This window comes from Tympanuchus pallidicinctus, unplaced genomic scaffold (genome assembly GCF_026119805.1).
Source record: "Tympanuchus pallidicinctus isolate F22 unplaced genomic scaffold, pur_lepc_1.0 scaffold5, whole genome shotgun sequence".
In the NCBI taxonomy this organism is placed as follows: domain Eukaryota; kingdom Metazoa; phylum Chordata; class Aves; order Galliformes; family Phasianidae; genus Tympanuchus; species Tympanuchus pallidicinctus.
The window spans coordinates 30,844,300-30,866,677 of NW_026294769.1; the positions used below are offsets into that span (position 1 = coordinate 30,844,300).

Sequence of the window (22,378 nt, forward strand, 5' to 3'; positions counted from 1 at the left end):
ACTCCTACAACCCAGTTCCTGAAGATACCAGGCATGGTCAGTGTTGATTGACTTCGGTGGACTTCGAGCAGGCTCAGCATCTTGGAATAATGGTTATTAAAGCTGTGCTTGCTTTTATTCCTACCTGTAGAACCTGTGAAACCTAGCATAGCTCATGCAAATTAGAAAGCAGCGTGGTCATGGTGTGTTATCATAGAATCACCAAGGTTGGAAAAGACTCACAGGATCACCCAGTCCAAGCATCCACCCATCACAATAGTTCTCACTAAACCATGTCCCTCAACACAGAATCCAAACATTCCTTGAACACCTCCAGGGTCGGTGACTCCACCATCTCCCTGGGCAGCCCATTCCAGTGCCTATGGTGATTAAGTTTTGCAGATGTCTAACACTTAAATCTAGCTCAAAATAATCATATGGATGCTTTCTGCTCATGTCTTATCAGCATGGTTCCTGTGGATGAATTCAGATATTGTTCTTTGTAGTATAAGCTTTATCTTTTTTCTCATACAAATATGAGGAGTTATCTGTACAAGATGGAGCTTAATTCTTTTCAATTTTTCCTTATCTGAAACTGATAATGGAGGAATAGGGGGGAAAAACTGTATTCCTTGAAGGTGGGAGAACTATGAGGAAAGCAATCTAATTGATTGTCATCAGTAAGGAGATGGCTAAAGGCTCTTCAGAAGTAAATAATCATAGAAAACAGAGCTAGAAGGGAATACAGGAGGTCATCCAGTCAATTTCTATACCCTGAAGGTAGGATTTTATCTGTGTCCATGCTGACAGAAGCTTGTCCAACCCATTCCTAGAAGTCAGATTCTGGAGGCTTCCAAAGCACTGTAATTTTAAGAAGATAGAATTATTGCATTTGAAAATTCTCTAGAACAGTATTTGTCATGTCTGCTAATTGAAACCTTGCAGGTACATAATTTAGTCAACTTGCAACTTTTTTAAAGACAGTGTTGTTATTAAAAAGATTAAATACACAGTTTAAAGAAAGTTTCCATCATCTTAGTAGAAAGAGTGTCATTTGCTAAAGCACTAATGAGCTTTAGGTAACGTGAACTTAGTATAGTCTGTAGCTTGTCTTTCATGGGAGCGTTGTGTAAGAGAAAATTGAATTTGGAATGTAGATAGCGTGGTTTTTTTACTATCTACTATATGCTTTTACTACTACATCTAGTATATGCTTAGTGGATGGTTAAATAAGGAAATGTGAAAGTTTGTTTGTGTTGCTTAACAGATAAAGGAAAGCTGTCTTAATTACCTTGGTTAAAGTGTCCAACACTCTAGAAAAGCAAAATTAAGAGATTACAACAAATGTAGTAATTCAGTGTTCTCGGAGTAATGTAACAAGCTGGTTTCCTGCTTTCTCATTGCAATCATTTGAGTTAAGAAAGAACACAACCTCGAAGGAGCTACTTTAGTTCCTCTTGCAGTCAGGTGAGAGGTGAGATTGTGTTACCTGCAGCACAGTACTGAGCCTTTTGAGTGCTGCCTCTTCAATTTGTGGCTCAGATTGCCAGTGTTACAATCCTGAATACTTGCTGAACGAACTACCTGTTCATACAGGAGATGCATTGTTGTGCAGCTTCATTCCTTCCGATGGGTGTGGAGCAGCATTAAAGCACCCTTTATAGGGGTTCTAATTGCAGATGCCTAATTGACTTAATGAAGAGCAACTACTTAAAAAAAAAAAAAAAAAAAAAAAAAAAAGGCAAAAATCCCAACCCTCTTTCTGTGCTGATATGCTTGACAGAACCTAACATCTCACAGGTGTTGGACACCTAGAGATAAAAGAAATCTTGCCATGTTTCTTAATACTTTTTTGTTTGTTTTAAGCAGTAAGTATTTCTTGATCTCCATGTCTCAGTAGTGTCATGTAGCAGTGATGTGGGTTCATCAAGCTTTTGGCTGGCCTGGCCATTATGTTTTAAATGTCCTGAAAAGTGAACATTCTCAAGCAAGTAGTTTTCTTTTTGAGTTGATCCCAGTCAAGTGTGGTAAGGTGAAAGGGAGAAAAAAGAAGTCTACTAGCAGCTTTAACCTGCTTTTCCTGCGGTAAGAACACATTGGATATGTTACTTGATTTAAATTTAAAATTGCCAGAGGTTCTAGAAGTATTCTGGTGCCATTACATCTTCCCAGAAGACCAATGCGTTTGCAAGAAAGTTCACAAGAAACCTGGTGCTCAAACTCAAATTGTTCATAGCCTTCTGATGTTTTCCTAAATTTACTATGGCATATATAATTAAGAAAATGTTAAATAGCTAGGGTCTGATGCTAACAGCTATTTATTCAAAATGGGAATGGCCAGCTTGCATATGGATAGTATCACAAATGTCACTGCATCTCTCTTAAGCTGGGCAATACCTCTAATAGAGTGCACTGTCCTTTGGTACTTCAAAGCTCTGAAACATATTTTTAGTAAGCTTCCCTTATGTATATCTAGTGTAGTACATTCTTTGAGTCACTGATTGCAGGCTAGATTTCAAGTGTGGTATCATGCATATATAAGAATTGCCCCTTTTCTCTCCAAATTAGTCACTACTTTCTCTCTTGTACATATGTCATTGGCAAAACAAGACTTATCCTCTAAGAGTGTTGTATAATGTGTAATATTTTTTTTCTTTCCACTTTTCAGGCTTACAACTGAAAATATCCAAGCTGAAAAAGGAAAGATGCTTGTAAGTAGTCATACTGATGATCGAGCTTGTTAAAGGAGGGTCTAAGTACAAATAATGACCTGTTATTCCTGTCAGGTTCAATTAAGGTATTGGGGAGGCTTCTTTCAGACAACAGAAAATTCTGCTCACTTTAATAATTCAGTTAAAGTCGTATAAAAATGTATGTTACTCTTTATAGGACCTCAATAGGACCTTTATAGCACCTGAAAACTGCATTTGTTTTCCTTGAATAGAGACTGCTAAAGTTTTCCTATTTCTAGAGTGCCCACTGAGTTTATTAACATTTCTAATTAGGAAGATATTTGAAAATTTAGGTAGGATCTGTGAAAGAGAAGTGGCAAGACAAGAAATGTTTTGGTTTTTTTTTTTTTTTTAGACTTTTTTAAAACTAGATATCTGTATTTAATACATATTAATACATATTTATATTTTCCTGGCTACATTTTTTGAAGCAAAATTATGGCAATGTGAAATAATGCTACCTTTTCCATGCTTGTTTAATCTGCTACTGGACACATTCACTTTGTTGTATGCCATTATTACTGTTCTTCAGTAATTATATCTATGCCTTACTTCCAGAAAAAGTGTCCTTGCTTCCTCTCATTTAGCTTTTGGAAGAAATTGGCCTTGGTTGTGTTACGCCTGTGTTGTTCCCTTCCCTAGATAACTTCCAGTAGATAGCTAGACAAAAATCTGTGATGTTTGACCAGTGAATGGGCTTATAAATGCTGCAGAGAAGCTGCTAGGAGATGGAGGTGGCAGCTGAAAGAACAGTGCAGGACAGGATCACAAAAGGAAGGGTTAACAAGCACTCCCAGAACAGCATTCACCCTATTCCAGCACCATGAGACATCTCCTGCATTTGCACAGCAATATCCCAAACCCACAGCAGTGCTTACATTCCCAGGAATACTCACACTGCTAACTGCCAGTTCCCCCACATGTGCACCTGCTCCTCAGGATCAAGGTTGGTCAACTTTTCTGCAGTATCACAATAAATCTATTTATGTTACTACATATGGATGAGCTATTGCAATTATTAGATTCCTTTCAGTTAGCACGTATTTGCTGTTAGGTTTTATGCTTACAGGCTATGTGTGCTTTCCTAAGGGGAAAAGAGTTTAATAACTTGTTATTATGTCCCAGTTCACAAATTGAAGTCATTGTTTTGTTTCTAATCTGAAAGGGTGAAATGGTCTCTTGTTGTTATTGTTAATTTGATCTGGTATATCATCAATTTTAAAAAATTAAAATTAATCAATTACTTCTCAAGATGCTGACTGTTATCAGCAGTGTGACTGAACGTGCATCGAATGCTTTAATTATTGTTTGTTGGAATCCGATTGCTGCGTTGTAGGTACAGTACTCTTATGTAGGAGATCTTGTTCTCCTTGATGCATCTGAATACCTGTGGTTTAAAGTTTCAGACTTTGTAATCAGCTGACAATGAGTGCCTTATATTGCACCCCACCTCAGTGTTGGTCTGCTGACTCGTAAATGCTGGGTGAGGGGCCATTCATTATGAGTGCCTGATAGCCAAAAATGTCTGTTAAGTTTATCGACTGGAATGAAAGACAAAAAGCCTTGCTCCTCCTGTCGTTTCAGTATCTTACTGTGACATCTTGTAGGATTTCAGTGGAAGAGGTTGAGTATTAGTGATTACTGAGTATTTTTACAGATTTCTGTAAGTTTCAAAAACTGAAAAATATCGGGTATTTTTTGTCACAGGCATCAGAAAAATAATCTGCTTTCTGCAGATGTTTCATTTTCCATGGTCCAGCTTGGTTAATGAACTGAAGTAACAGACCTTTGCCTTCTCTATATCAAAGTACAAGTCCAAGAGTCCCTCTTACTGTTATCATTTAACCATTTTATGTTATATATAGTTGAAAAGGACAATAAAGTCTGTATGGTAGTGCAAACATAAAAGAGCTCCTTTAAAAGTTTCAGACTTAATAACATATGTCTGGACTGTATGCTTCAGAGGCTCCTGCTGTCCCATTCACTTTATGACTCATTATGGTTAATTTCTTTTATTTCTGTAGTAATCATGTGACCAGCAGTATGCTAATGTGTTTGATTAATGTATCCTAAAGGAAGTGCTGATTTAAAAGTGTATCTGTGTAAAAGAATTGTATGAACAAGTTAGTAAATATATTTTCTTTACCTGTTGTGTTTGTTCTTGTCATCTTTTTGGCTCATCCCATTGCATGGCTTTCTTAAATAATTCATCTTGAGAACAAACACTTGTTTTCTTGCAATACTCAGAAGATTCAGTGTTAAAAAGAAGAGCTAGGAATGAGTTCTCAGAAGTTAGAAATTGTCATGTTGCATACATTCAGCTGCTTCACTTCTTCTGAAAGCTTATAGAAAAATTATGCCAAGTGCTCATACTTCGTTTGAATCCTGGAGATGCTATGGTCGGATAATAAAAGTCAAGGGGAGCTAAAGTTGGGAATTTACTGGTTTTCCTTAGCTCTTTTGAGGAGGAAATATTCTTTCTTATTTTAACAGTTCTGTTCTGTAGAGAGAGAATCTTTTTTTTTTTCCCCAAGCTCTTCCATTTCTGAAGTGTTTGGGAAGAGAGTTCACTTCCCATTTGTGTTCTGGAGATCCGTGTTGTACAGACTGGATTTGCTGCCTGAGGAATTCAGCCTTTAACAGATTTAAAGATTTACTAAGCTAATGTGCCTTGCTGTGCTACAAGTTTGAACTGCTTAAAAAAAAAAAAAAAAAAAAAAAAACAAAAAACCAAAACAACAACAACAACAAAAACAAACAAAAAGCAAAATGACCTGGTTGTGAAAGTCCCCATTTAGCTTCTCAGCAAGACACTGATGTAGGAAGTGCTCAAGCTTTCGTTCCCTGACCTCATTACTTGAATGCTATTAGATTTTGTGTCTTCACTGTTGTTAATTGAATTTTGTCTTGTGCCATAAATAGGTATAACAACAGAAGTTCAACTGCAGTGATAGCATTAGAAACTAGCCGACTCCTTTTCAAACTCAGGCTCAAATAAATTACCATTCATTGGAAACACTTTGTTTATCTTCAGCTTAGTTTTTCTTACTGGGCATTTATTGCCTTACCCAATAATATGAAAGAAATATACCAGAGATAATTCTCTATTGAAAAGATAAAAGCTGTAACTTAAAGTTGGAAGTAACTTCCTATTTTCTTTTGATTTTAGGGATGCGGAGAGGCTTGAAGAGTTTTATACCAAGAACCAACAGCTCAGAGAGCAGCAAAAGGCACTTCATGACACAATCAAGGTTCTAGAAGACAGGTGAACTAGTGTATTTTTTTGTTATAGTTTGGGGGTTTGTTTCAGAGTAGCTCTGTATATTTTGCGGTGTTGCTTGTTTGTAAGCCAGTCCTTTTCTAATGCAGGCCAGGTAGCGTGTTTTAAAGAAGCGTAGAATTCAAATTCTTATGAGCGAATCAGATTATTTTCTACATGCTTAGCTTGGTAAAGGCAAATTGAAGTTTAACAAGTTTTTGAGTTAAGCATTTTTTGAGTTAAATTTTCTATCAGTCATAGAATAATACAAATACAAAACCCTAGGGTAAGCTCTGTAATGTATTTTGAAACAAATGGACTGATTCATTAAGAAATCTTTCAGTTTTGCAGGCCTGTTCTGTGTAAATTTCATCAGTTGTTCTGTCTCTTGCCGCTCTGATTCAGCCACTCTGATCACCTTTTCATCTGTTTTGTCTTTCACTTTTCCACTTCTGTTGCTGCAGCAACAGTTTGTTGTTACAGCAAACCAAAACCAATAGATGTGAGATTACAGTGCTTTTTTCATCCTCTTAAAAAAAAAAATATATATATATATTTAAATTTGTTGCTAAAAGACTCTCAGAAGTTTTCTTTGAACAGATCATTTCATATGAAATTATTTTCTCACATTCCCATGTTACATCAAATCTTAGAGCTATAGTATTCAAAACTTGCTTTCAACTCTGATTCTCTATAAAATGCATTAGGCATAAACTTGTAGCCAGGCAGGTATTAAACCTTCACGACACCTAAGTAGAGAGAGATTTGTGTGGAGAGCAGAGTTCTCTAATCCCTTGGAGATGAAATATATACTGGAAAACAAACAAAAAAATAAATAATATTTAAAATAGTTTAATTCAGGAAGATGACAAAAGCTAGTATGAAGAGGCATCTTCAGTATTTTACTTTTTCAATATTGTGGAATATTGGAAATACTTATAAATCAAGCTTTTACTTCTAATATTAAACTGCAGAATTGGAAATCTAACTTCTTTTTTTTTTTTTCCATCTGCTGACAGCAGCAAAGCACAACTCTTAACCAACTGGTATCTTATTTAGCAACCAAAATAATCTGTCTTTTGCTTAGATTGTTGCTGTATACCAGAAATAAAATACTTGTCGTTATCATCTGTAAACTGAGCACACGTTTCCCAGCATAAATGAATATGTCAGATAAAGTGTATTAAAAATTGTGTCTTTTTCTGATATAGATGAGCTTCAAACAACTAATCTAGACCATCAGAGAACATGGAGGCAATGCCTCGTGGAACCTTTTTAGTTTCACTTCTAAGTATTTGGTGTCAAGTTAAAGGTTTTCATATTTATTTGATATTTGTTACAGGTGGAGCTGTGTATTTGACCTTTTTATTTTACCAGTTTGGTAGTTTTGTTTTGCTGTTCATTCAGTTAAGTGTGGATAGCTGCTTTATGTGTGGCATTATTTTTATAAAGTTTTATTCTCTTAATTTTACTGAAGGTTAAGAGCAGGATTATGTGATCGTTGTGCTGTAACTGAAGAACATATGAGAAAGAAACAGCTGGAGTTTGAGAACATCCGACAGCAGAATCTTAAACTCATCACTGAGCTTAGTGAGTTTTATCCACAAGTCTGCAAACAAAAGCGATGTGTTTTATAAACTGGTACTATGTGAATTCCTATAACTTTGTGGAATGTACTTGTGGTGTGTATTTGTATGTTCAAGGAGTTCTGTCAGGAGATTCAGCACTCTGAAAATATGAACACATGGCAATTACTTGTCATTTGAATCACTTTCACGTAGATTGAAGTGCTAATGCTGCAACTGTATTGATGTAGAAAATCTTACAGCATGAGGTAGTGGAGCTAACCTGACTGCTTTTGTTTGTTCCTGGAGTCAAAGCATAAAATGACAAATAACATGGTTTCCAAAGGCAGCCTTGACTTCAGAAGTAACTAGTGATCAGAAAGTAGCAAGTTCAAAAGTTGCCTGAGCCAAGCTTGTGTCCTGTGGCATTTTTGTCCATGGATCTGAGAGAGCAATTAATTCGTCTTTACAACACTGGCTCACTTGTGTGCACACAGATGAGAGTAATTAATGATTCTGTGGAACTAATGTGTTCTTTAAGCTCTTTACTATGAGAGTGGTGAGGTGCTGGAACAGGCTGCCCAGAGAGGCTGTGGATGCCCTGTCCCTGGAGGTGTTCAAGGCCAGATTGCATGGGAACCTGGGCAGCCTGGTCTAGTGTTAAATGTGGAGGTTGGTGGCCCTGCATGTGGCAGAGGGGCTGGAGATTCATGAGCCTTGAGGTCCCTTCCAACCCTGGCCATTCTGTGATTCCATAATATGGTGATGTAGTAATTGCAACACCTTTGCCTTTTCTAACAATCACTTTATAACACCTCTAATGGCTAGCTTGAAAAATTCATTTTGGTAAGGCATAGAGGGTGTGTGGTATTAAGATTTAAGAATTGATTCGGTTTCCTTAGAAGACCTGTCAAAATTACATATAACACAACGATAGTGGGTGTGAGTTGATTTTGTTGTTCTCTATTAATTGCAGTGAATGAGAAAAACAGCTTGCAGGATGAAAATAAAAAGATATCTGAACAGTTCCAGCAACTGCAGAAGGAATTGGAGTAAGTTTTGAGAGTCTCTAGTCTTTATTGAATCTTGATAGTAGTGTCTGGGAATATAAATGCTGACTTACATATACATACATACATTTATATACTCTGTACTCCAGGGCTTTTGAATGGAAAAGATGGGTAAATGCTGTAGAAATTCAGTTTGACTTCATGATTGCACAATTCTATGCACTGTGCATTGTGAAGTCTTGCCTCTTGTACATTTATTCCTGTATAGATTCTATATAGTTTCCTCCTAGGAAACACCTTACAGAAACATCTTTTTTCTAATAGTCAGAGTTCTAGAATATTTCAGTAAAGTTTTAAAACAGACTTCTGATAACCTTACAATTTTAAGAAGGAAGCTGCTGATTAAAAAAAGAGCTATAAATTAACCATTAATACCATCATTGGTATGATACCAAGAATGTACCAGATGGTGTAGTTAATAAGCAATATGGTACACTGTGTAAGGCAGAGGTAGTAATTCTTTTCCTGTATAGCCACTGTCTGACATCATCCAAAATTTAGCTCAATTTTTGCTGTCTGTGAGGAAGCAGTGTTGGCTGATGGGAATGGGATGGGTTGTGTAGGCTTGATGTGTAAGGCATTTTCTGCACCTAATTTTTTTTCTTTATCAAAGTAATTTTGTTATAGGACTCAAACAACTCAGAGCTCATATCAAAAGGCCTGTGGTTCTATTCCTTTCGTATTTTTCAGTTTGTCTCCCATCTCTGCACCTTGTTTATTTCATCTGTTCAGAATAACTTAATTCATCACACTAGAAGTATCCATTTTCAAGACCTACTAGTAACACATTTCTGTTTGTTTTCTACTGTATAATTCATTTTTGAGAATGTTTGATGTCTCTGGCAGCAGCTTTTTGTTTTTTTTGTGATGGCATTTAGGAACTACATTTTGACTTGCACAGAGCTAAGATATGGGGAAAATATTTATAGCAGGCCAATCGTTAGTACAGGGCTGTGCCAGTAAGTGTTATGAGTGCTCCATCAGCTGACATAAATTTGTGATGTGACTAGATGAGTACATTGTTCTTCTGCATATTCTGATTTAAGATATTCCTAGTAGATGGCACAGCATTCCAGTTACAGGATTTTTCTCAGTGAATGTGCTAGAAAAGAGGAATTACAGAATCATACAATAGTATTCATTGAGATGTCAGAGAAGAGAATGGATGAATCGATGTTTGTTGTTAAATGTTCACAGTTAGTCATGGTAAAAAGCAAAGCTTTGGAAAAAATTCTCCTCTGAAGCCAGACAGATTCCGATAGTTTTCCCTTATATTATGAACTTATTTTATGTGAGCTACCATGATTCATTTTGATGCAAACAGAAATATCTCTCTGTTTCCTCTTCTTCCTCTAGATCAAAACCTTACGTTTTCTTCTTTATAGTTTAGAAATTATCTTTTTGCCCATGTTTTCTCCTGAGAGTCATAAGGAAGAGTGCTACTAAAGATGACCAAACAGGCAGGGTTAGATTTCCTTATGTTTATCTTTCACTGCTTCTTCCATTTTCTACTACCACCACTGTATTACGAGGAGCAGTGCCCTCATTAGCTACTAAACAAACTCAATTAAAGTTAAAGGAATTGGAATTAACTTTGTTTTTGCTTTCTTTACATGGCTAGATAAGAGTTCTTGGAAAGAAAGTTCTACTTATTTGTTAAGCAAATTTTTGTATACTGACTCTAAAATATATTGTTAGAGATGACTGTGAGAGAAAATAATGTTAGGTAACTCATGTTTTGCACTGTTTACACTGCTGTTATGAGTGATTTGCATTGCTTTTTGTGCTACTCTGTGACAGCTTCTGTGAGGTGATTAAGAGGTAACATCAAATGGTCTGGAGAGGGGTTGCTTTTGGTATAACGCTGTTCATTACAGTTTGAAGTTGTCTGAAAGCTTCATTCTACGTTGGAAGTGCTCTCTTTAAGAGTATGCATGAAATTCCACCCAGGAAGAGTGCATTAGTCCATCATTTCGAGCATGTTTCATTAAAGAATATACTTCAGAGGATGGGTCACAAATGACACAATTCTTGTTTGGTGTTTTTTGTTGGCTGGTGTTTTCTGCCCTCTTCCTCCCTTCCTGAGGAAAACATTTTCTGTGGTACAATAGTAGGATGCTCACTTCTGATGTGAAGAGCTGGGGTTGTATGCTCTTCTTGGATTTATTATGGGCAAATTATGGCAAATTCTTGGGGCAATTATGAATTTGTTGTTAAAAAGCTTGGTAGTAGTAGTATATGTGTATTTATTTGACAGTGATATTATTGAGATGTCTGTATCTGCTGAATTCTTGTTTTCTTAAACCACGTGATTGTCCTGCGTGCTAAAACTCTGCATTTTGTGAACTCAAGGATTTATTTGACCACCTAATTTGGTCTCCAGGGAGCAAAAGCAACAAGCAATGGATGTCGAAGAAGGTGTCATTCCAGATTCTCCAGTTCTTACTTCTTCATTTTCTATGGTAAATCGTATGAGGAGGAAAAAAGAGAATAGGCACATCCGATACACAGAGCATACGCAGCCAGATTTGGAACTGACAAAGAGCAGCAGTGGTAAGAGATGGTATTGTTTGGTTGGGTTTTTTTTAACTATGCTTCAAAAATTTAAAGGATTGAAGACTAAAAAACGTAAGTTTGATTGCAAAGAGTGAAAACAAAAGCAACAAAAAAAAAGTCTCAGCTGTTCTTCTGCCTGTTTTTTGGTTTGTAGGTTTTTTTTTTTCCAATCTATTCAATAATATATGAATGTGTATATATATATATATATATATGAATATGTTGAGTGGAAAAATAGCTTTAGCAGCAACTGCTGTATCGCAGCTCAAAGCTTGTCTTAACCTAATAATGCAACAGGTTCCTGACCCAAAAATCTGCAGTAACTCCAGGCTGACCAAAAGAGTTTGACTTGTGTGTACAGCTCTATCACCATCTAGTGGAGAGTGAAACAATTATTTAGCCACTTTCTGCAATTGTTCTGCGCTTAAAGTAATATTTCTAAACCCCATAGATATCTTAATTCTAGTAGCTGTACAGTCTTTTTTTTTTTTTTTTTTTTTAAGCCCCAATACAATCTTTGCTTTTTTGCATGTGTGTGTCAAAGTCTGGAGATACTTTGCAAATTTGGTTTCCAGAGTTGCTTCTGTAATGTCATACAGATAGCTCTAATGTGTTTTAACCATAACAGATGTTTTTGAGGTAAGGAACTTTTGGTTAGTATTCTAATGATACACAGGAAATATAATAAACAATCCAGGTGCTTTTAATGCATTAATTTATCTTCTGAAATAATAATAATTTTTGAAAGTATTTTAAAAACATGTGTGATTGGATCTAAATATAAGTCTTGACTAAAAGCTTTCTAAGAATAAAAGCAGAACAAATATGGGGGAATAGGGTGAGTTGGTTATTCATGCCCTTTATTTTAAGCATCTGATTTTGGTGTTGTGAGCAGCTAATCTTTTCTAAACATGCTTCTCTCAATTTTCTGAATAAAAAACTTGAGCTGTCAGATTAAAGCAAAGTTTTATATATTTATATATATCTTATCTATCTATCTATATATATAAAAGATTCTTATCTATCTATCTAGATATATAAAAGATTCTTATCTATCTATCTATATATATATATAAGATTCTTATCTATCTATATATATATGTAAAAGAAATTATGTAAATGCCTGTCTTGGTTAATGGTTAAGAAAAGCAATTGGTGTCCAGGGCTACATGGCACACAGAAGGTTGGCCATTATTCAAATCACAGGTTTTTTTGCTTTTTCATTAACTTAGCTGGTGCAGAAATTAATTCTCTTTGACAATTTACTCTTTCAGTGCTGTATGAAGAAATGAAATATTGATTGGATACCTACTGCTTATGCAATCAGTGTAAAAAGTGATATAGTTTTGTGTCAGCATTATTTTATGGCTGACTAGCAGGGGATATATCTGAGAGACAGAGAATTAACATGAAATATTAAAAATAATCAGATGCCCTTAGGTAAATGGATCTACTAACACACCAAAATTCATATTAGGTGTTAGGACTAGGACATTGGTTCTGTCTGCACGTGTCTGTGACACTAGGCTATGCAGTTTCGTCACATGATAATGTTTATACAACTTTTCCTAGAGTTTCAAATTCCTCTGTATTCCACACAAGCAAGCAGTCATCATGAAGAGGAGATACTAGTGGCAGACACCTGTGATCCACAACTGTCCCCTGTACCAAGTAAGTGCATTAATAGTTTTAGTTCTAATTCTGTTTGAAACAAGAGAAATCTTACTACAGCTGAGGAGTTAGAAACAACCGAGGTTCAGTTTGTGATCCTTCTCTTTAAACAAAGGATCCAGAAAAAGGAAATCACATTTAATCACAGAACTACTTCTGAAGTGCCTACCTCGATGCCAGTGAATAATGTGATCTGGTAGCATAGCAGTAGGGCTTTGAGTCAAGAAATGAAAAGAACCTCAGTCCAGCTCTTACTGCTGATTTGTTTTGGTCAACTTGCTTAATTGAGTTATGTCTGTTTTTTCAACTGTAACATGAGATAAATGACTCAAAGCACTGTACTTATTCTGAAGTGAGTATGTAACATTTATAAGTGCTTCTATTAATTATCCCTTTGTACTTGTGCATTGATTATAAGTCTTTAAATCTTAAATCTTTCTCCCTAAACAATTCTTTGGCAAGAATTTTGTGCCCCTGATTTTTTTCCTCTACAGTATTTAGATTTAAATGATTGTGAGAGTCGGTGTTGGAATTACTCATTGGTCAGGTGTTGGTCAGGATTATGGATTGTGGTTCTTTTACTTTCCCATCATAGTATCACTTTGTCTCAGTTTAATAAATGGAATAACATTACGCCCCTGAAAGAGGGGAAACTCACTTCTTGGCTTTCATAATAAGAACACAATAATAGAAAGTGTCACCTAGGAAATAAACAACACAATCATTTTTCTGCAAATATTCACTCTTCCTGTTCTGTGTGTTGTTCTCAGGTTGCTAATGCCATGGATTGGGAGTTTGAAATATAACTTCTGCATAGATTTGTATTTTAATTCTGGGGAATTTTACACAGGAATCGTATGGTTCTGTGATAGTACAGCAGTTTCCTCTCATCAGAAGTTCTTCTTTCCCTTCACTCATCGCTTCCATATGTGATTCTATCTGATACAGGTCAAACTATTTCCATAATAATTAGATTTCAGTTTGTGATATTATTTTATTTTAGTTTGGAGTTTGTATCCCTTGTGTAAGTAGATTAAGATACTATATTTATATATGCAATTTAGTAAGTGAATTTCTTTATGTTCCTAAAGATAAACCGAGGATGGGAGGTTATCCTGTTCCAAAGCCATCTTTTAACTTGGCTGCGGTTGTTGCAGAAACAATTGGACTTGCTGTTCAGGATGAATCCGTAAGTGTTACTCACAGATTTCTCACATAATCAACTTTTTTGCCAATTGTTTTGGAAAGCAGTGTTTTTCAATTTGGCATTAAAATTCCGCAGAACTTATTTAAAGTTCCAGTAAGCTCACTCTAGCTTACTTTTTCAGATGTAATAAAGGATTTCTATGGCAAGAGGGGAGATAACTGAGCTGACTTGTCTGCACACAGTGGAGGCAGGAGGGCCATGGTTCTTGCTGTGAACACGTATTTCTAGTTTGACTAAGGTAGTGGCATAAAACTCAGGATCTGCTTGTGCAGTAATCGTGTCATAACACACTGAAAAAGCTTACTTGGTGATGAGGTTCTTGATGCATTCGATGTTTTTGCTTTGTAAGTACAGTTGATAGTAATTTTTTCCTTTAAATAGAAATAGTACCTGTGTTTATATGTATGTGTCTTGAAGGAATTTTTAAGTTTCTGTAAGATTTTTTTTAAAAGCTGCTGGTGAAAAGTTCATCTTTCTTCTAGTTACTTTTCAGAGTGAATGGTCATGTTTGAATGGGGCTTTGGAGTATTTATATGTAATTCTAGCATGCTTATAAACTTGAACAGCTTTTAACATTTTCATTCTTTGTTTCACTTCATGACTTGCAAGGAGTCCCAGAGCGTACTGAGTTCTTCCCACACTCATGCTGCTATGAACCAGGCTCCAGAGGGCATACATTCTGAAGATTCAAAAAAGCATTCAGCTTCTGAATCAAGAAATGAAGACAACAGGTTAGGGTTTGTTTCCACTCATTAAAATAATGTTTTAAACAGTGTCTTCCATTAAAGGTACAGACACAGAAATGAAACTATTTTCATATTATCCTGTTTTCTTTGATGTAAGTCACCACTAGGAGAAAAGGAGCTGATAAAATGCAAAGCTGTGGACTTTTACTTCCCTTTCAGAGTTGTGATGCATGAGTTTTTGATGTATGCAGTCCTTTCCTAAATGACTTTTTATATGTTTTATTGATCACAAGTGAAAACCAGGGCAGTTCCAAAAAACAAAAACAAAACAAACAAAAAAAGAAACAAAAAGCCCATGAGAAACCGAAAACAAAACTTGCACGCTTTTCCTTCATTTGCAGAAGCTTTGAGATTCTGTAGTCATGGTTATAGAATCTTTTCAAGAGCCTGCATAGATTATTTTCTCAACCTTTCCCGCTTTCTACCATTTCACAGCACTTAAAGGTAGGCAGTCCTTCAGTAGGAGAGATTCCTTACTTCTCAGACCATACGTTTCCCTGTTCTTATTTTTTTTTCTGTTTTTTAGTTCATTTTAGTTAATATTCTGACAGCTTCTTGCAGATCATTGATGGGAATTGTTTAGGTTTTTTTTCCACTTTCTTTTCCCAGACACCAAAAAATGATTTAATCTCTCACTGTATTCAGCCTTTCAGGTCCATCTCAAAACACTCCACCACGTGTTGACTGGGATTCTCAAGTAGTTTCTCCTGTTTTTGGAGCTTCTAGCAATACGCGGAACACCTCAAGTACAAGTCATGCATCTTGTATTTTAGATTCTGATTCGAAGCCTAATGTCAAAATCAACCTCTTTAACAATCCTTCCAGTTCCAGATCTCATAAAAATAGGTCAAAATCTGAAGATGTTGCTTTTGTTGCACCATTGAATCTCGGAACTGAAATCAATTCAGTTATCAGCCAGGTCTCTAGCAGCAGGCAAATGGTTTTGAAAAAGAATAGTAATGAGGTTGTAACTTCTGTTGGAAACACCTGTGCAGCTAAAAATGAGGTGATCAAGAGCGATTTCCTTCTCATACACCAGAAGCAGCCAGAGGGACGGGGTGCTAAGAGAAAGATAGCTGAAGATGAGCATGTAATTAGCTGTGAAAATGCATCCTTCAACAAAGAGAACTCTGCACCCTTTCGATCAGATATTCAGCACGTTAATGGGGAACACACGGGTGATAAGCCCTTGGATCTGTCTGACCGCGTCTGTGGAGTTCGTTGTCAAGAGAAAAAACAAGGAAGTGAGGAGACCTGTAAGAATAAACTGAAGCAGGTGACTCTGTATGATGTTTTTCTGCAACTAGGGAAGCCCATTCATGAGGGTTCATCGTCAGTTCAGAATGCCAGCAACGAGAGGAGCTTATTTGGCAGAGAGATGCAAGGGGAGCCCTATGTACAAGAGGCAGTGCTGGCAAAAACATTTGCAGATACAAAAAAACAGATCCAGATGAAAGAAGAAGTCCCTCCCTTAAAAATAACACCATTGCCAAGTACTGTAGACACAGAGCAACTTTTCAATGATGTGAAGGTATGTTTTTTCTCAGTTTTTCTTCTCTTGAAATGCCAAATTTAAGTTGTGGGAAACAATAAAATTGCAATATGTTGTTAGGTTGCCAGTGACCATGTACCAAACAGAAAGAAAACAAGGACAGGGCATGGAGAGTCTGAACCAGCGTCTGTACTTCAACCAAACCCTTGTAGACTATCAAAAAATAAAGTACTGCCAAATGAGCAAGGTAACTTAAAGAAATTGTTCATTTTAGTACCATATCCTCAGAGTTTATGCTACAGATGAGTAGAATTCTTTATATCCTGTTTTCTCCCACATTATCACTTTTCTGCTTTATATTTAGTCTCTCTCTGTTCTATGTTTCTCTAGATCACGTTTAGATTTTCAATTATAATCTGCTGTATTTCATTAGGCTTTCCTTTAGTAGTATCTCCCTGTATTCTTTTGCCTCTGTATAATGAATGTATCATTGGCATTCAGCTGTAAACTCAATAAATAATGAATGATCTTATATCTCGTTTATTTAGGATGTTTTTCTGCACAATGCCTTACTGCAGCACATGAATTACAGACAGTTTAAACTCAAGCTTCCTAAAATTTTATTTCACTGTCTACATCAAATGCTTGAAAACTGTTTTCAGGTGTAAAAAATAAGCCATTTTGTTAATGCCTTATCATCTATTAGAGAAGCAGATTCCATGAAATACTTTCCTTGGAAGTTGTATATTCTTTCCTGTAGGTGATCCCAGTCTTAATTTCTTTTTAATTTTTATAACTGGGATTGTAATATTACCTATATTCCTTAGCTATGTTGTTGCACTGCATATTTGATGTAGAAATCCTTAAAAGTTTACATTGTAAGTTTAAAAAAAAAAAAAAAAAAAAGTGTTTGGTGTTGCATGTAGCTTGAAATCTAAACTTCTAGTTCACAGCTGCACTGGGAGCCATCCCTAGAGCAATGACCAGACACTACTGTACTCATGTGTCCGATGAATTAACTGCTGAATTCTTATTAATCTGATGTCTCCTATGCAATTTTAACATTACTTGATTTGAACAGTACAGAGATTTTTATCAGCAAGATTATTTATGTATTAAATACCTTGTAGAAATGTATAGGCACGGTGTGCTGCCTGAATATAGCAAAAAAAAACAAACAAAAAAACAAAAACAAACCCCACCAAAATAGCAAACCTTGAAATGTTTTCTTTACAGATTCAGAAATTCATGATTTACGTTTATTGTATTTTTGAGAAAAGTCAATCCTTAATACCAAAGATGAAAAGAAATTGAACTTAAATTGCACATATCGGATGCTACTGACAGAATTTGATTCTAATTTGTCTTTTTTTTGCCATGTTCTCTGTATCCAGACCTGAAAGAAAAACCTTTAGAAAACCTTCAGTGGAGCATAGACCCAGGAGCTGACCTTGCGCAGTACAAAATGGACGTAACTGTGATTGATACGAAGGTGAGCCATCGCGTTGCAACAGGTTGGTGTGTTCCGTAGCGCTGGGAAAAAAGCCTTTAGAAGTCATCTCATGAACTTTATTCCAGGCAGACCAAACCTACTTGCTAACTAAAATCAATTTCACTCACTTGATGCTTTTTCCCATTCCTATATATTGTTAGTTTATTTACAGCGTAGTTCAGTTATCCTGTAACATTTCAGCTGTCTTGTTGTATTTGATCAACTTTGCCATGTCAATATTCAGGATGAAACGGATGGACTTGATGGTATCTTGGGATTTTGCTGAAAACAAAAACGCTTCAAATCTCATTTTTTCCTGTGAAAGCCTTCATGAAGACATCTTTCTTTCAGTAATGGAAGATGTGCAGATCATGACAATTATCCCTCTTACACTTGAGTACAGGTTGCCTACTAGAAATTAGAAATTGCCTATGAGAATTTTCCTGACATTTGTTGGCTTTCTCTCAAATAAGATCTATCTTAATGTGTTTTGAATTGAGACTGACTGCTTTTGAATTTCTGTATGATTCATTTTTTTCTCTTTGTGGAATTTTAACATGAAAACTTTAAGGAATTTCTTGTCTAGCAAATAATGTAATTCACCAGATAAATGTCCAGAGATTTTCCAGGAACAGTGACAAAATGGTTTTAAATAATAGTAATATTGATTACACCAATTGTTTTTGAGTGTGATTGTCAAATTTCCTTTTTTACTCAGGATGATTCTCAGTCAAGAATTGGAGGGGAAGTTGTTGATATGGATTATACATACGTTAGTGAAAGTGTGCTACTGAAAATGAAAAATCCAGAGCTAAGCCAGGAAAGCAGTCCAAGTAAGACTTCTTTTTACCCTCTTTGGATTTATTTTTTTATTATTATTTATTTGGTGGGGGGGGAGGAGAAAACAAAGGATGTTTTTTTCCCATATGTGATTAGATAACATAAACTGGCTTGCAGCAAAAAACACATTTATTTTTTTGCGGTTACAAAGATCAGCCTGTCTACTAGTACAATGGATGGTGGTTGTTTCTTTATTGCAACTTACATGGTTTAAACAAGGTTTGTTGCAAGACAAAGCCAGAACTGTGCTTTTACAGTGCTTAAGAAGTTGAATACTTTTTTTCCATGCTCTAGCCTGTAATGAGCACACTTGCAACTAGGTGCTTTGAAAGGCTGATAGGTAATCATATCAGAGTTCCTATGGAAGACCAATCTCATTTTTAATAGCATATAATTAGAACTAGTGTAGTTAAAATGAATCCAGATGTGTTTATATCACATCTAACATATGATATGTGGTGAACTGTGGTTGCAGGGCCACGACTTCTAACAGTGATTGCATTCTGGTTTTTGCTTTGAGCGTGGTGGTGGTCATTTTCTGTTGTTGTTTTAGTTCTCTTGTTTTTTTGCTTGCTTGGGGATGTTTGCTGTTGTTGCTTTATTTTTGTTTCAAGATTTTGCAGCTTGATCACGTTTCTGTAATTTGTTTCCTACACAAAGAAAAGCATTTCCTTCTGTTTGAAGGAGTCCATTATTGCAACAATCGAAATCTCATGCACGCACTGTTGAAGTTTAAAGGGATATCAAAGTGATTCAGGAGTTAATTGAAGTTTAGAAATAGAAATAAGATGTCTTTATGAAAAATGAGTGTTGTTCACATTCTAAAGGTCACTGGATTAGTTGCAGAAAGAATAAACGTACTGTTAATGAGTTAATCAGTACTAGAGCTGGAAGTAGATGTCAGTTCATAATATACATTCAGTCAAAGCATGCCTTCTTTACTTAAATTGTTGAGAGAGATTTGGAATGGTCATTGCTTGAGTGTTTGTTGTTGTTGTTTGTTTGTTTGTTTTTGCTGTAATAGGAAGAGAAAAAAAAATGAATGATACCATAACAGAAATGTTTGATCGGACAGCTGATGGAGAATATGAATCATGCCTTCCTGAAGATAGTCTTTCTGCATGCGATGAAAAAGAAACTGTGCATGGTGAAGAGCAGGACAAAGGAATAGCAGTAGCAAGCAAGAAACCAAAGAGTGAGATATATATATATGTATATATATATATTTATTTATTTTATTCTCTTCTTTCTTTGTTAGTCTGGTCAGACTGCAAAAGTTGGAGTCAGGGTCTGTTCCATAGGAACAAATACGCCAAATAAACTGTGAGTTCATTGTTCATAAGCTCATGGGATGATTCATTCATTGTAATGACATAACATAAACAGATATGAAAATTGTTCTGTTGGTTCATTTATATTACATGCATACAAATATGGACCTGTAATGGAAGTTGACATAGAAGCTGTACAACAGAGTCACTCCTAAGGAAAACACACCAGTTTTTGGCTGTAGGTTAGGACTGTGATTTACTTGCTTTCTGTGTTCCCCAGTTATATTGAGATTTCTCAATATTTTGTATTTTAAGTAACCTTTCCATTCCTATTCTGCTCATCTTATCTCACTGCTCTTTTTCTTCTTCCCTCCTAATGCTTTGCAATCACTGGTCAACCAATTCTGTATTATTTTTACTTTCTATTTGTATCTTCTACCTCAGAGCAGCATGAATGTGGCTTTTTTGTATCTAATAGCCTACTAATCATTTTAGAGACGTTCCTGCAGGCAGTCTTTTAACCTTATGTGACATGTGACTTTTTGTTCTGTATGTTTACAGAACATGAGGATAAACAAGATAAAGCCAAACAGAAAGCTTTTGTGGAGCCATATTTCAAAAGCGATGAAAGGTAATTTGCTTAATATAAATAGTAATAAAAGTAGTTGTTTAACACAGGTATTCTGAGGGTATTTCCTCCTTGAAGAGAACTTGTTCTGCCATAAAGCAAACCTGTTCATTTGCAACTTATTAGCATCTGAAAATGCGCAGGTAAAAAGATACTGTGAATTAGATAAAAGCTGAAGTAGAGGGAGGGGAAAAAACACACATTAAGGTACATCAGTCACATTTGTTGCAAAGTAAGGAATGATGTTTCTGCTTTTTATAATCCTGTTGAATGAAGTATTTTGTAATCCATGCGGTTTCTTACGGGCATGTAGCCATGCATGAGTTTATCGTCAAAGAGCCGATGGGTCGCTTATATACATAAGAAAAAAGTTGTTATCTTTCATGGTTTTTTTTCCCTTCCTCTAGGCAATAAATGAGGAATGCGAAATAACTGTGTGCCTTAGGGCTTCCTTTGTTGCCTTTCTGCCTGATCATCATTGATAGTCTGGGTCTTCCTTTCATAATGATACCAAGCTCTTCACTTAAATAATTACTGTCTTTTTTTACATTGGCCTGTTTGCTTTGTAGATGAGAATTTGTTTAGTGGTTTCAAAAAAGAGCATGTTAGTTGAAAAAAATCTTAGTGTTTAAATGGCAGCATGACATTCCTCCTGCAGATATCAGCGTGGGAACTTCTGAGTCCCAGAATGTGTTCTTCAGAACTCATATTTTTGAGTAACTCAGATCAAGTCACTTTCCTATGATGAAAAGCCATAAACACGTGACATGCATATGTGTGGGTTTTTTTTTTTTAAGGATTTTATTGTATTTTTAAAACTCTGAAACTGTTTCAATTACGACAGTAATTTTATTTGAATATGAAATGCAGTATGTTTGGGTTTTGTCGATGCTGTGACTTCTTTTTTTGAAGCTATCCATTATTGTATCCTTACAAAAAAGAAAATACTTAGACATGTAGAGGAAATAAATGTTCTATCATATGAAAACACTTCTGCTTTTCAGAAAGAATACTGTGTTAGACTTTCCTCATATTGAGGTGATTCGAAAGAAAGAAGAAAGAAGAAAATTGCCTGGCCATACTTGTAAGGAATGTGAAATCGTAAGTAGCATTGGTAGTTTTGGTCTTCTGACTCTTCTACTCTCTACATTCTGAAGTGCTGTTGAAATGGAGTCTGGTCACATCATCTTCAGTATATACAGGAGCCAAGAGTTGTTCACCAAAGCTGTTCACAAAAGTTACTTTTTTTTTTTTTTTTTAGATCTATAGTAACCACATGTAACTTTTTTTCTTTTTTCTATGCCTTTACCTTCTATGTATGAAGGTAAAAGCCTCTGGCAGTATGATTCCAGTATGGTTTTTGTTAATAAAAGAAGAGTTAGCTAATCAAAGAATTGTAAGCTTCTAAATTTTAGTTCTACACTCTACTGTTATTCATGGGTACTTGAATAAGTGTGTTTTGTTTCCTGTTGTACCTCTGTGTCTTCTTTCTTTTTTTTTCTGAGGCATTTGTATTTTCAGATTGTTACACCAACAAATGCACTAATGTAAATGTATGTGTAAATGTACACAAAAATTTATATGATCAGGAGAAAAGTATGGGATTTTGGGCTACAAGTTTTTCCTTCCTTTAAAATTACTGAACTGCTCACATATAATTTGAAGAAAGATAAAATATTGACATAGCTATATGCATAGTAAGGACATACTTAATTTGATTCTGAGAAGGCTGAGTTAATTAGGCAATGATCTAATAAGTAAATGTGCCAGGAGTGTTGAGTAATGGCTGAATAATGATGGATTATCTCAGAAGTCTTTTCACAATTTCCACACAAATATGTATTGGTATGGAACCAATGCTGTTCATAGA

General features: G+C 35.6%; 1 protein-coding gene across 6 annotated transcripts in view; it reads left to right on the forward strand.

Moving 5' to 3' along the window:
- The window catches only part of RBBP8 (RB binding protein 8, endonuclease), a 38,347-nt gene that overhangs the window by 9,331 nt on the left and 6,638 nt on the right, over positions 1-22,378 (forward strand). For 5 of the 6 annotated variants that reach the window (XM_052704339.1, XM_052704336.1, XM_052704337.1 and 2 more), the window contains 15 exons: positions 2,648-2,690; positions 5,881-5,976; positions 7,448-7,560; positions 8,512-8,587; positions 10,989-11,158; positions 12,734-12,832; positions 13,924-14,021; positions 14,649-14,776; positions 15,431-16,316; positions 16,398-16,524; positions 17,672-17,769; positions 18,488-18,602; positions 19,634-19,804; positions 20,442-20,511; positions 21,513-21,609. In XM_052704339.1, the coding sequence (XP_052560299.1) occupies positions 2,648-2,690; positions 5,881-5,976; positions 7,448-7,560; positions 8,512-8,587; positions 10,989-11,158; positions 12,734-12,832; positions 13,924-14,021; positions 14,649-14,776; positions 15,431-16,316; positions 16,398-16,524; positions 17,672-17,769; positions 18,488-18,602; positions 19,634-19,804; positions 20,442-20,511; positions 21,513-21,609 (2,387 nt within the window). The remainder of the gene's footprint in view (positions 1-2,647; positions 2,691-5,880; positions 5,977-7,447; positions 7,561-8,511; positions 8,588-10,988; positions 11,159-12,733; positions 12,833-13,923; positions 14,022-14,648; positions 14,777-15,430; positions 16,317-16,397; positions 16,525-17,671; positions 17,770-18,487; positions 18,603-19,633; positions 19,805-20,441; positions 20,512-21,512; positions 21,610-22,378) is intronic. The other variant, XM_052704341.1, reaches the window with a different exon arrangement.